This window comes from Schistocerca nitens, chromosome 4 (genome assembly GCF_023898315.1).
Source record: "Schistocerca nitens isolate TAMUIC-IGC-003100 chromosome 4, iqSchNite1.1, whole genome shotgun sequence".
Taxonomy (NCBI): Eukaryota; Metazoa; Arthropoda; class Insecta; order Orthoptera; family Acrididae; genus Schistocerca; species Schistocerca nitens.
In genome coordinates this window covers 482,799,315-482,814,276 of record NC_064617.1, presented here as the reverse complement: position 1 = coordinate 482,814,276, position 14,962 = coordinate 482,799,315, and the positions used below count along the sequence as shown (strand labels likewise).

The 14,962-nt window shown below is 48.8% G+C and overlaps 1 protein-coding gene across 1 annotated transcript; it reads right to left on the bottom strand.

The window, feature by feature from the left end:
* Positions 1-5,470: 5,470 nt before the first annotated feature.
* Positions 5,471-6,310, bottom strand: LOC126252376 (translation initiation factor IF-2-like). Its single transcript, XM_049953268.1, has 2 exons — positions 6,175-6,310; positions 5,471-6,009 (listed from the first exon to the last, which is right to left on the bottom strand). Exons 1-2 carry the CDS (start codon positions 6,308-6,310, stop codon positions 5,471-5,473), a joined length of 675 nt encoding a protein of 224 aa, XP_049809225.1.
* Positions 6,311-14,962: the final 8,652 nt, after the last annotated feature.

The window sequence follows — 14,962 nt, the reverse complement described above, 5'->3', positions numbered from 1 at the left end:
TGTGTTTGTCCTTAGGATAATTTAGGTTAAGTAGTGTATAAGCTTAGGGACTGATGACCTTGGCAGTTAACTCCCATAAGATTTCACACACATTTGAACTTTTTTTTTTTTTGCCTTCAGGCAGGCAGAGCACGTCTCCTTAAGTCTCACCCCAGTGAACAGTTAAGCAGTTAATAAGAGAACGAGTATGCACAGGTTGATTGATATAAGTGCCTTCAGACAGACAATGAGAATTCTCTCAAGGTGTAGCCTAGAAACACTTACCACATGCACAGCGACTCAAGAATGCCATCTAAAAAGGAGAATCAATGATCAGTACTCAGATACAACTTCTAGCAAAAGGTAAATACACTGAGAAAAGGTGAGAAAAGGTCACCCCCATGAAAACGTTTGAATAACAAATAATTGAACAATTAAATCCAGAGAGCTTTAACTAGCCCAGAGCCAGGGTATAAATATCTTTTACTCCTCAGTTCACAGATGACTAACGAACGAACAGAGAAGAAACCGTCATAGCATAGTAACTCAATTGTTTCACACCCGTTTGCTTTTTTCACCTCAAATGTGAACCTCAGATGCGTTATATTTTCACAAGTCCGGACGACATCTCAGTTTGACACATGAGGTTCACATACAACAGACCAACACATGGTCATCCTAACGGGGCTCAACGCTACGTCCAGTAAGAGCGCTTGACTCAACAAAGCCCCCGAACATAAAAATGTACACCATTTTATTACAAATTTCAAACAGTCGTTTACGTATCTTTAGTGAAGGCAGCCCGAGGATAGGCGGTGGCGGCGCATTCCATGAGGCCGATGTACAGAGGCGACGTTAACAGCCGCAATACGATGAGCGCCACTGAGCCCAGGTACAAGACAAAGCGTGCCACAACAGTAGGAAACTGAAACAGGCTAAGGGAGCGTCCAAATTCCACTGTCATTCTGACTTAACACAACCCCGTGACCACAGTACTTGGGAAGATCAACGGACACTTCAAATGATCCTCTTGAAAAACTTGGTCTAAGGCTAAACACGGTCGCACTTAAAACAACGTCCAGGATTATCAAAATCATCAAATCCACTGTTGAAAGTGGGAAATTGAATTGCCTTAACAAATGTCTCCGATTGCTACACGTTACCCTAACTCCTTCCAAGACAGCGCCATGAGGTATTAAGTCGGACAACACAACTCAAATCAGGCACTTTATGGGATCAGAAAGCTCCTTGAATAACGTGACTTCCATCGAGAAGAATCAACAGCAATTCAGATAGGCGAGACCTCACAAAGTTCCGTCTTTTGACAGCACCTCTGCCCACAGCTATTAAATAGACAAAACGTTTAAAGGGCTAACAATCACTCCATGGCATGCCAAGTTCGACCTAACGGCACATACTGTCCGTGGGCCCTACTCGGCTCGCTCTCCGGCCCGACTGCCTGTGGTATCCGCTCCCGCTCCTCGCCGCCCAGTGGTTCCACCACGCCTCTCGGCCACACAAGCTCCGAGTCGCGAGAAGTGACATACGCCAGCGCGAGGAGCGGAAATTCAAAGAGAGAGCCCACCATGGCTCAACGCTTATCACGTAAAGGATATTAAATTATATACTTTCTTTCTATTCATAACACATCACCAAAAAAAAGTGGAAATTTATGTTTGGAGCCTAGGTCTTAGCACATACTGGTGCCCATTCAGCCCTTACTCGACAGTTAACCAAATCGGGACTGTTATCACATATAGTACCTCCCCACACCATGATTGGTTCAAATGGCTCCGAGCACTATGGGACTCAACTGCTGAGGTCATAAGTCCCCTAGAACTTAGAACTACTTAAACCTAACTAACCTAAGGACAACACACACATCCATGCCCGAGGCAGGATTCGAACCTGCGACCGTAGCGGTCGCGCGGTTCCAGACTGTAGCTCCAGAACCGCTCGACCACCAGCGGCCGGCCACACCATGATTCCAGCATTTGGAATCGCTGCTTTCTGTGGTCTTTCACCAACTCGTCTACAGATACGTTGACTTTGATCTGACCACCACAAACCGGAATGAAACTTGCTTGAACAGTCCACGTGTGTACTGCCGGCCATAGTGTCCAATGGGTACAATATTTCGGTGATCAGTCCGCAGCCCGTGGTCGTGCGGTAGCGTTCTCGCTTCCCACGCCCGGGTTCGATTCCCGGCGGGGTCAGGGATTTTCTCTGCCTCGTGATGACTGGGTGTTGTGTGCTGTCCTTAGGTTAGTTAGGTTTAAGTAGTTCTAAGTTCTAGGAGACTGATGACCATAGATGTTAAGTCCCATAGTGCTCAGAGCCATTTGAACCATTTCGGTGATCAGACATGTTGCCATCGTCAGGTGCGCTGACGAACTGAGCTCCTCGCGTGGATCTCCACGGAGCTAACTTGTCCTCTGATGTGTGATGGAGTTCGCAGCAGTTATTGCTTTGCCTCCCATGCATGCTGATGTAATGCGTCCTCACTTGTTGATTGTCTTCATGGGTGTTTCCTCGGCACAGTTCTGCATTGATAGCTAGGCAGCTACCAGTTGTGGCCATCTGGTGATGACGCTGCGCGGCAGTTTGCGGCCCAGCGTCCGGATTTAGTTGTTGTCTGACCGGCCAGCATGTCCTTAAAAGGTGCGGGCGGCCGTCTTGAAGAGGTCACGGAGCAGTGGTACTTCCGCGATGTCGTGAAGATATGTTCTCGGGAAGTAAAAAAAAATGGCTCTGAGCACTATGCGACTTAACTTCTGAGGTCATCAGTCGCCTAGAACTTAGAACTAATTAAACCTAACTAACCTAAGGACATCACACACATCCATGCCCGAGGCAGGATTCGAACCTGCGACCGTAGCGGTCACGCGGTTCCAGACTGAAGCGCCTTTAACCGCACGGCCACAACGGCCGGCTCTCGGGAAGTCGTAAGGCAGGTGTAAGGCCAGCCGAAGTATGCGATTCTGCAGTTTCTCCAGCTTCTTCAGGTTGGCGTCGGCGGTGTTCCCCCAGAACGGCAGCGTATTGTAGTACAGGGCGGAGCAGCGCCTTGTACAGAGTGATGCCCAGCCGTGGTGGTAGTTGGGAACTGGGGTTCAGCACCCGGTAGAGTCTGTGGAGCCTGTTCCGCACTTTGTTCTTCACTTCGTGGATGTATGGACGCGGTCGGCGGTCGATGGTGACGCCGAGGTAATGCGCTGTTGGACGCCACGGGACAGGGCTTCCACCGACGGTGTAATTGCAGGCCCGCAGGAATGAGTCTCCTGGTGACGATCAGGAACTGCGTCTTGGCCCCATTGAATTGTAGACGCCACTTGACGGCCCCGGCTGCCAGGGTGTCAACGGCGAGCTGCAGAGGGCGGCGCAAGACAGCGGCATTGAGGCTTGTTGTATATAGAGCCGTGTCATCCGTGTACAGGGCGAGCTGCACACGGTCGATCTTCGTCGCATCAAAAGTGTACAGCGAGTACAGGAGTGGCCTCAATACTGTGCCTTGCAGCACACCGGCGGTGATGCATCGGACGGTGGACAATCCGTGCGCAGCTCGCACATGGTCCGATCTTCAAGATAAGAACGGAGGAGACGGACGTGCGACGCCGGTACCCCAAGTTCAAAAAGTTTGAATAAGAGGCCACGGTGGCACACACTGTCGAAAGCACGTGACACGTCCAGGAACACTGCGCCGAAGAACTCACGCTGCTCAAGGGCGACGAACGCATTTTCCACTATCCGAAGGAGTTGGTGAACTGCCGAGTGACCCCTGCGAAATCCGAATTGCACTTCGGGCAGGAGGTCTTCCTCGTCAACGTGGCGCTGCAGTCGCCTGATGTACATCCTTTCAAAGACCTTGGAGACGGCCAGTAGTAAACTAATAGGCCTGTAGTCCGCGGCTTGGCGCAGATCTTTCCCCATCTTCGGAAGCGCCACGATCTCTGCATGCTTCCAGGACTGAGGAAAACTGCAGGACTGTAGGATTTTATTAAAGATGTTGGCGAGATGAGTAACAGCCACTGGCGGTAACTTCTTGAGAAGCGCGTTGGAAACTTCGTCTGGACCCGCAGCTTTCCTGGGGTTTAGAGCGCGCAGGATGGACGACACCTCGTCCGCCGTCGTCTCTTCAATGACGTCATCGTCGACGCGTGCCTCCAAGTAGCGCGGGAGCCGGTCAGCAACCAGGTCGTCTTGTACAGCATCAGTCGGGTCCTCTATCGGCGTAAACGCAACCTCAAAGACGTCTGCTAGGGCATCTGCTTTCGCAGCTGGTTCGCAGAAAGCCTGACCATTGACCATCAGCGGAGGGATGCGTTGTGTGCGGCGTAGGAAATTCTTCGTCGTTCGCTAGGCCGAGCCATCTTCAAGGCAGAGGGTGGCGACGGTGTTATTCCAGTCTCGATGGCGATGGTTGTCAATGGCGGCCCGGACGTCCCGACGCATCCTGTTGAGGAGGCGCTTGGTGTCGGCATTTCTCGTCCTCTGCCACTCCCTGTAGACCCGGTTCTTTTGTGTGATGGGCGCAAGGATGTCTGGCGGCAGTTGTCGGGAGTAGTCAGGCGGAGCCCGTGGTATTGGCTGCGTCTACCATGATTGCCGCGAAGTGCAGTAGTACTGCATCCGCTCCAGTGTCCGCAGGGGGCGGAGCGCCGGCGAATGAGTCCGTCACAGCTGCTTGAAACCTGTCCCAGTTGATGCCAGCAAGCGAGATGCCTCTCCTGGGCTGTTGTAGGGCATCCAGATCTACGTCAGAAACTACTGGGACATGACTGGAAGACAGTGCCGTCCTCGTCGTGGCAGTTATCTGATGTGGGACGCCCTTGACGAACACAATGTCTATTATATCTGGTTGGCCACGGGCAGGGAAGATCATCGAGTTGTACGGCCCCACCACAAGTGCATGGTGACGTTCTGCTACCCTGAGCAGGCAGCGTCCAGCAGCATTGGTGATCTTGGAGTTCCAGGCGACATGTTTGTTATTGAAGTCCCCGGCGACGAACACCTGCCCCCTTAAGCAGAGCAGAGCATCGACGTCAGCAGGGTCCAGTGGATGGGACGGTGGTCTATAGGCAGAAACAAACGTGATGGCGCCCGCCGAGGTATGTACGACGACACCAGTGGCCTCCAGCGTTGCCAGTGGTGGAAGTTGTATCACGTGATGACGAATGCCATTGCGGACGTAAGCAGCTGTCCCTCCGCCCACCGTCAGTCGATCGGTGCGGTAACTGGAATAGTTCGCCGCCCTGACGTCGACCCCAGGCTTCAGGTGGGTTTCGTTGATAAGGCAGACGTCGTGAAGAAATTGGCGAAGTTCGCCAGCTTGGGTGCGAACGCCGTTGGCATTCCACGCGACGACCGTGAGCCCTCTAATGCTTCCCATGGTGCAGCTGTTGTGTGTTGACAGTGATAGTGGCCAGTGTGGCGGTCGGCACTGCAGCAGTGAGTTGCTGCGACAGGGCCTCGATCAACTTTGTAGCGCTGGTCACGCGGGCGGTGAGCTGCGCGACGAGGTTGGCCAGGTTGGTGGTTGAAGCAGCAGGCGCGGCCCTGTCGCTGGAAGGGGTAGGCGCGGCTGCTTCGCTGTGAGAGTCCACCTGGAGCTGCTCGACTGAGTTGCTGATCGCTGGGGACCCACGGGGCGTCGACCATCGCGCCGGCGGTTGGCGGGGCGTGGCCTGGTCGACGTCGTGGGAGAGGCAGTAATCGGTTCTGCCACTGTGGGCTGCTGTGGAGGCGCAGTGGCCTCAGGTGTCGGCACGCCCTCGGATGCGGCGGGATCAGGAGCATCCGACGCTGTCGGGAGGGAGGGGGCCGCCCCGGTTGCCGCCCCGGATGCCGCCGCTGCGAAGGAGACACCAGGCCGCCTCGTTGCTGGCTTTTTAGGACGTGGCGCGGGCGTTTGGCCACGTTGGCGGGCGATGGCACGCTTCCACACCTCACGCCCACGATAGCTGGCCACGTGTGCGCCGCCACAGAGTGCACGTGTCGGTTTCTCGGTGGGTGGAGGGGGGCACGCACGTCCTGCGTGGGCGCCGGCGCATTTAACACATCTGCCCGGCATAGAGCAGTGGGGCGCGACGTGATTTATCCCCTGGCAGCGAAAGCACTGCACTGGGTTTCTCCTGGAGCGAAGATCTTCGGTCCGAATCGGGACTTCGGCGACCCGTTTTAAGTGGTAGAGCTTGCGGTTCTCCACGGTGTCGGAGCAGACGACCAGGAAGAGCGGCATATCATCTTGTGATTCAGGTGACTTTATCTTCACAACCGTCCGAATGTAGAAGCCCAGGTCAGCGAGTTCCCGATGCAGGTGATCGGCTTCCATGTTGAATAGGAGGTCGCGTATTACGATCTTCAAGACCTTGTCAGGTGCGGAGAAATGTGTATAGAATGGTGAACCACGCTCAGACGCCTCCCGAGCGACCCGCTGATAATCGTCAGCAGTGTGGAGTGTGACCCTGTTCAAGTCTCGCCCGTCAGGCTTCACGGTGTACACGGCCGTTGTACAGCTGCGCAACAACTTCTGCGATTCCCCATATGACGGCCGATACTGGAGGACCACTGGCGGAAGATGTGAGTCTTTCTTCGGCGCAGGATCGCGCGGCAGGTGTTCCGGCGCGTCAGCGAGCGCGTCGAATGAGTTGGCAACGGCAGCCGGAAACGTCGTCGGTGACTGTATGCCGGGACGAAGCCGTCGGCGTCAGGGGCGAAATCTTGCTTTGCCCGCTTCTCATTCGGAGAACTGCGAACAGCGGACGTCGCGGCTGTTGCCCTCCTCTTGTTTTTCCTGCTGTGTCCGCGTGGCTGCCACACCCTTCGCGTCGCTAGCAAGCGCAGGCGTGTCCATCTCGCGGCTGGTGTGTCCGTGAACTGAGCTCCTGAGGGCGGTCGGCTGTCTTAAATCCCCTCCCCTCGCGAGGCCTTCTCTCCTAGGTCCGCGCCCGCGCGTCAGCTGTCGGTGTAATTGCCTCGTCACCCAAGTCGCCCGTTCGTTTCCTTCGCTGAGCGTCTTTTTAATCAGACTCAATGGTCGTTCCCATGTTCTGCTGAGGTTGTAGCCGCAATCTGGCCCCATGGAAGGGGCAAGCTCCTAGACTTCCTTACACAGCTGGACTCCATACATCCGAACAGCAAATTCACTATGAAGGCCGAAGCAGAGGGAAGATTTCCATTCCTGGACGTCATGGTCAAAAGAAGAGCGGATGGCACCCTGGGCCACGGGGTATACAGGAAGATAACGTACACCGACCTGTATTTGCAAGCGGATAGCTGCCACCAACCTGCGCAGAGGAATGAGGTGCTAAAAACACTGGTGCACAGGGCGCGCACCATCTCTGACGCAGAGAGTCTGCCCCAAGAGATGGAACACCTAAAAACTGTATTCCGGAAAAACGGGTACTCGGAATGGCAGATCAGATTCGCTCTTCTCCCCACCTCTACAGTACAGCGCGTGGAGACGGAAGAAGTCACGGAGAAAGAGTTAGCCACTGCCTATATACCGTATACTGGCGCGCTAGCGGGGAAATTAGGACGAATATTGAGGAAACACCGAGTAGGAACTGTCTTTTGCCCGCCAAATAAAACGCGAGCATTGTTGGGAAGTGCCAAAGGCAATCTCGGTTTGCGGAAGGCCGACATATACCAGATCCCGTGTCAATGTAGGAAGACTGATATTGGACAGACAGTGCGCACCATCAAAGATCGTTGCCGAGAAAATAAGGCAAAAAAAGGCCCTAAGAAAAGGATACGAACGGGCGACTAGGGTGGACGAGGCAATCACACCGACGCCACCACAGACGCCGAAGCCAGCGTCTCACCGCCCGCTGACGCGCGGGCGCAGACCGTGGAGAGAACGCCTCGCGAGGGGATGGGATTTAGGACGGCCGCCCGCTCTCAGGAGCTCAGTTCGTCAGCGCACCTGACGATGGCGACATGAGTGATCGCCGAAATATTGTGCCCGTTTGACATTATGGACTGGCAATACACCCTTGGACTGTTTGAGCAAGAAATACGCCGAAACATTGTGCCCGTTGGACACTATGAACTGGCAACACACCCGTGGACTGTTTGAGCAAGAAATACGCCGGGAGAAACTGAAAAATCACAGAATGAAACTAATCACTGAAAACCGCAAGACGCCATACAAGGCCCCTGGTTCGAGGTGACACTCCACCTGTAACTTATATCCGAGTTTTACCTGTTGCCATCCGTTTATTCGTCAGAGCTAATCGAACAGTTCTAAGATCTTCTGGTAGTGCAATCCTTGAGGAAGGACCCGTGCCTGCTCTTACCACACTGTGCTCCAGAGTCAACGAGGTAACCATCCCTTCTGTTGTATTTCAGCCGACTGTTTGCGTGATCTGTCGGTACGATTTTCGCATGTTCCTCAAGCCAGTTATTTGAGTTTCCTCGGAAGGGCTTCACGTACATGTTCTGTGGACAAGCCGTGTTGCGGACCCTACCTGAAGAGTTCCCTTTTCGTTTGACACATTCAACAGCTATACTGTACTCACTGTATTAACCCCTTTCTGCTGTCCTGAAAATACTCAAAACAATCTAGCAAAAGGATGATATTTTAATCCACAAATTCTACGGGAATGGAAATACGAGAGTATCACTTCGGCAGAGTTCGGTCAGTGCGTTCGTAATATAAGACTTCCCATTTCCGTAGTTGTGGTAGAGCTGTGGTGTAACAAGACGCTATACAACATGTAGTGGAGAACGTCTTACAGTTTATCTGAGAATTATGATACTTTAAAAGTTCCGGAAATATTGGAGGTAAGCAATGCAGTTGAATCACCCTGCAGCCACACGTAAAGGGTAAATTCATCCTGATTTCACTGAAAATTAACAATAGTAGCTGAACTACTAACAAAGTATTTGGCCGAGCGGTTAAAGGCGCTACAGTCTGGAACCGCACGACCGCTACGGTCGCAGGTTCGAATCCTGCCTCGGGCATGGATGTGTGTGATGTCCTTAGGTTAGTTAGGTTTAAGTAGTTCTAAGTTCTAGGGTACTTATGACCACAGCAGTTGAGTCCCATAGTGCTCAGAGCCATTTGAACCATTTGAACAAAGTATTTAATTTCAAAGTCCCACTAGATTGTGGAAGTTTCCTTTTACGCCGTAGCAGTTGTGTATTGTAAAGACATATTTTAGAATACTTTAAGAAGCAGTCATCTTTCCAAAGAATACTCATGGCGCGTGACACTGAAGTTTATCAATTTTTACGAGCAAGTTTTTTAATACCGACAGGTACTCAAAGTGTAGCGATTTCCTGTATGTCATAACAAGCATTGCACTATCCACTTCCCCTTTCAAACCATACTTAGCTTGTAGAATATTTTGTAGGCGTTTAGCGTTGCGGCGAGACCTTTTCACGAATTCCAGAGTAGTGCTGGAAGTGTAGATGTAGGCAGTCAAGAATATATCGCTATACATGCGTAGCGAGGGTTGATGACCACGGAAATATGTCGATGGTGGATAGGGGCTGTTCAGGTTTTGGGATCATTGTTGGCGATTCATCATTCAGAACATAAAGATAGAATACATTCACAAGTTCAAGCAAAGCTGCTCAGTGACTATCTTGTGGACATTAACATCTCCACAAATAATTGGTTTCCTTATAGACTTCTGTAGGTGTTAGTTGTATCATCACGTATGATCCCATATTTGTGCAGCAAAAGATTGGGATGTACACGTCTAGGTTTTTTCTTTTAAATATGACTGTCCGGTGTTCAGTTCAATTGCCACTCTGTTCCTCCCTGATGGGCTTACATATCTGATTACGATTTTTAAGGTGGGCGCTGTACTAATACATAAATTCACCAATACATATGAGACGTAAATTTTTCAGTATGTTTATCTACGTCTTCCACAAACACAATGAATGACCTCACATGTCCCGTTGTACCTGTTGTTAGTCCTAAGCTCATGCGTGGTTTGGACTGGAGGAGGTTGCCAATCCCCCACCTGATGAGTGACTTCTTGAGCTGCTAGGCTGCTTTAAACAGTGCGCGTATCAAATGCCTCTACCACATTAACGTCTACATGAGATGCAGTATAAATACGTTTATGTTGCGGATGAGTATCTTGCGCTATGGCAGTTTCAGTTACTTTCGGTAATAGTGCTGCCCCCATAATGGTTAACATCTTTGAGAACAATTAAAACATATACGACAATAATATATTTATCACTTGTTCGGTAGTTCATATCTAATTTAGTATGGAGGAATAGATTGTTTGGGGAAATGAAAACTATCATGTATCTCGAGTTTTCCAAAAACAAGTCATACTTATAAATTTAAACTGGCTTGGTTTTCCAGCTGGCACTCTTCTGTCGTAAATGTGAAAGTTATTATTTTCTTTCCGTTTTCCAAACTGTTGATTCAAGAATCTCTCACTAGACACAGTTTATTTTTCTGTATCTTTTTCTACATGACTACTATGCAATTCACAATTGGGTGCCTCGCAGAGCGTTCATCGAACCACTTTAAAGATATGTTTCTATTATTCCACTCTCTAACAGCTCACGAGAAAAACGAACACTTAAATCTTTCCATGTGAACTCTGATTGCTCTTATTTTATTTTAATGATCATTTCTCCCTATGTGCGTTGGCGCCAACAAAATATTTACACACCCTGAAGAGAAAGATGATGATTGAAATTTCATGCGAAGATCCTTCCTCAAGGAAAAACGATTTTGCTTTGATGATATCCACTCCAATTCGCATATCATATCCATAACACTTTCCCCTATTTCGCGATAAAACAAATTGAGCTGCCCTTCTTGGAACTTTATCGATGTCCTCCGTCAATCCTACCTCATGCGGATACCACACCGCACACCAATATTCCAAAAGAGAGCGACGAGCGTAGTGCAAACAGTCTTTTTAGTAGACCTATTGCATTTTCTTTCTGCCAATAAATCGCAGTCTTTGATTTACTTTCACCACAACATTATGTATGTGATCGTTTCAATTTAAGTTTTTCTTAACTGTAATGCCTAATTATTTAGTTGAATTTACAACCTCTAGATTTATCGTGCAACTGAAATTCAGCGGATTTGTATTAGCACTAACGTGGATTACTTCACACTTTCAATTATTTAGAGTCGATTGCTACTTTCCGCACCATACAAATATCATGTCTAAATAATTTTGCAATAGGTTTTGATCATCTGATGACTGTACAAGACGGTAAATGATGCCATCGTCTGCAATCAATCTAAGCGGGCTGCTCAGATTGTCTCCTAGATCGTTTATGTAGATCAGGAACAGCAGAGGGTCTAAAACACTTACTTGGAGAAAGCTGGATATTACTTCTCTTTTACTCGATGACTTTCCGTAAATTACTACGAACTCTGAGGTATCTGACAGCAACTCACGAATCCAGTCGCACAACTGAGACCATACTTAGTAGACACGCAACTTGATTAGACGTCGCTTGTGACGTACGGTGTCAAGTCTTCTGGAAATCTAAACGTGTGGAATCAATTTGTCATCCCCTGTCGATAGCACTTATTACTTTGCGAGAGAAAATAACTAATTGTTTCACAAGAACGATATTTTCTGAATCTTTGTTGTTGATCAATAAATAGTTTTCTTAGAGGTAATTCATTATGTTCCAACATAGTAAATGTTCCAAAATCCTTCTGCAAATCAACGTTAGTGATATGGGTCTGTAATTAAGCGGATTAATCTATTTATTTTCTTTGATATTGGTGTGACTCGTGCAATTCGCAGTCATTAGGAATGGATTTTCTTACGAGCGAGCGGTTATATGTGATTGCTAAGTGTGGAGCTATTGTATCAGCGTATTCTGAAAGAAACCTGACTGGTTTACAGCCTGTACTGGAGATCTCGCCACTACACTGAGGAACTTCTACACGGGTAGTGGGGCCTGTGTTGAGGGGGCTGGGCGATTTTTTAGGTTAGAGGGTCTCGGGAAGCTACAGAAAGGCCGTCCTTCTAAAAGGGCGCAGAACAAACACAGGAAACAATCGTACTGGAGTTGTAAATTGTAGTTGTGTTGGGAAAGAATCAGAGCTCCACGCACTAATAAAAAGCACTGAAGCTCCAATCGGTACAGGTACGGAAAGCTGCCTAAAGCCGGAAATAAGTTCAGTCGAAATTTTACAAAGGCTCTAACCTCGTCCAGAATTAAATGCAGCTACCGAGCGAGGTGGCGCAGTGGTTAGACACTGGACTCGCATTCGGGAGGACGACGGTTCAATCCCGCGTCCAGCCATCCTGATTTAGGTTTTCCGTGATTTCCCTAAATCACTCCAGGCAAATGCCGGGATGGTTCCTCTGAAAGGGCACGGCCGACGTCCTTCCCCATCCTTCCCTAATCCGATGAGACCGATGACCACGCTGTGTGGTCTCCTTCCCCAAAAACCAACCAACCTAAATGCAGCTGGTTGTGGAGTGTTTGTTGCTGTCAGAAGTAGTTTACCTTGTAGTGAAATTAAAGCAGTCAATGTCTGTAAGTTAGTAGGGTCGAGGTTATTCTCTAAATCCGGAATATACAGGGTGTTTCAAAAATGACCGGTATATTTGAAACGGCAATAAAAACTAAACGAGCAGCGATAGAAATTCACCGTTTGTTGCAATATGCTTGGGACAACAGTACATTTTCAGGCGGACAAACTTTCGAAATTACAGTAGTTACAATTTTCAACAACAGTTGGCGCTGCAACTGATGTGAAAGATATAGAAGACAACGCAGTCTGTGGGTGCGCCATTCTGTACGTCGTCTTTCTGCTGTAAGCGTGTGCTGTTCACAACGTGCAAGTGTGCTGTGGACAACATGGTTTATTCCTTAGAACAGAGGATTTTTCTGGTGTTGGAATTCCACCGCCTAGAACACATTGTTGTTGCAACAAGACGAAGTTTTCAACGGAGGTTTAATGTAACCAAAGGACCGAAAAGCGATACAATAAAGGATCTGTTTGAAAAATTTCAACGGACTGGGAACGTGACGGATGAACTTGCTGGAAAGGTAGGGCGACCGCGTACGGCAACCGCAGAGGGCAATGCGCAGCTAGTGCAGCAGGTGATCCAACAGCGGCCTCGGGTTTCCGTTCGCCGTGTTGCAGCTGCGGTCCAAATGACGCCAACGTCCACGTATCGTCTCGTGCGCCACAGTTTACACCTCTATCCATACAAAATTCAAACGCGGCAACCCCTCAGCGCCGCTACCATTGCTGCACGAGAGACATTCGCTAACGATGTAGTGCACAGGATTGATGATGGCGATATGCATGTGGGCAGCATTTGGTTTACTAACGAAGCTTATTTTTACCTGGACGGCTTCGTCAATAAACAGAACTGGCGCATATGGGGAACCGAAAAGCCCCATGTTGCAGTCCCATCGTCCCTGCATCCTCAAAAAGTACTGGTCTGGGCCGCCATTTCTTCCAAAGGAATCATTGGCCCATTTTTCAGATCCGAAACGATTACTGCATCTCGCTATCTGGACATTCTTCGCGAATTTGTGGCGGTACAAACTGCCTTAGACGACACTGCGAACACCTCGTGGTTTATGCAAGATGGTGCCCGGCCACATCGCACGGCCGACGTCTTTAATTTCCTGAATGAATATTTCGATGACCGTGTGATTGCTTTGGGCTATCCGAAACATACTGGAGGCGGCGTGGATTGGCCTCCCTATTCGCCAGACATGAACCCCTGTGACTTCTTTCTGTGGGGACACTTGAAAGACCAGGTGTACCGCCAGAATCCAGAAACAATTGAACAGCTGAAGCAGTACATCTCATCTGCATGTGAAGCCATTCCGCCAGACACGTTGTCAAAGATTTCGGGTAATTTCATTCAGAGACTACGCCATATTATTGCTACGCATGGTGGATATGTGGAAAATATCGTACTATAGAGTTTCCCAGACCGCAGCGCCATCTGTTGTTGACAATTGTAACTACTGTAATTTCGAAAGTTTGTCTGCCTGAAAATGTACTGTTGTCCCAAGCATATTGCAACAAACAGTGTATTTCTATCGCTGCTCGTTTAGTTTGTATTGCCGTTTCAAATATACCGGTCATTTTTGAAACACCCTGTATTAGTAGTGGCTCGTTTTACCGACCCTGTGACTCAAATGATAGAGTTGCTGAACATTTCAAAGGAAACTTACCTGTCATTTCAAATACGTATCCCTCTCATACAATTATGGTTGGTGGTGACTTCAATCGACCCTCGATATATAAGCGAAAGTACAATTTTTTAAGCCGGCGGTAGGATGAAACTTCGTCCGAAATTGTACTCAACGCTTTCTCAGGTAATTATTTCGAACGGTAGTTCAGGAGCGCACTCGGAGTGTAAACGGCTGCGAAAACGTACTTGACCTCTTGGCAACAAAAAATCCTGAACAAAAACGGAGCATCATAACGGATACAGGAACTAGTGACCACAAGCTGTTGTAGCGAGACTCAGTACCGTAACATCGAAACCCACCAAAAATAAACGCAAAGTGCATCTATTTAATAAAGCACATAAAAATTCGCTCCACGTATTTCTGAGGGATAATTTCCACTGCTTCCGATCTGTCTAATAAGCGTACTAGATGTGGTTTCAATTCAGAAATATAGTATCGACAGCAATAGAGAGATACATAAAAAATAAATTGATAAGCGATGGTGCTGATGCTACATGGTACAGAAAACGTGTCAGAACGCTGTTTCAGAAGCAACGAAAACAGCTTATCTAATTTAAAAGACAAATTTTACAGAAGCTTGAAACTAAGCTTGAACTTCAGTGCGATATGCTTTTAATAGTTTCCACAACGAAACTCTTTCTCGAAATCTGGCAGAAAACTCAAAGATATTCTGACCACATGTTGAGCACACTAGCAGCAAGACGCAATAGATGGCTTCACTGCATGGTAACAATAGTGACGTCACTGATGACAATTCAACTAAAGCAGAGTTTCCGAAACACCTTCTAGGAAGACGAGGTAAGTA

Bases quoted from the DNA above. Each gene is read 5' to 3' on its own strand.
- LOC126252376 (XM_049953268.1), bottom strand. From the start codon at position 6,310: ATGGAAGCCGATCACCTGCATCGGGAACTCGCTGACCTGGGCTTCTAC. The intron at 6,010-6,174 runs GCAAGCTCTACC...GCGCCCACGCAG, and splicing joins CTCCGACACCGTGGAGAACC to GACGTGCGTGCCCCCCTCCA.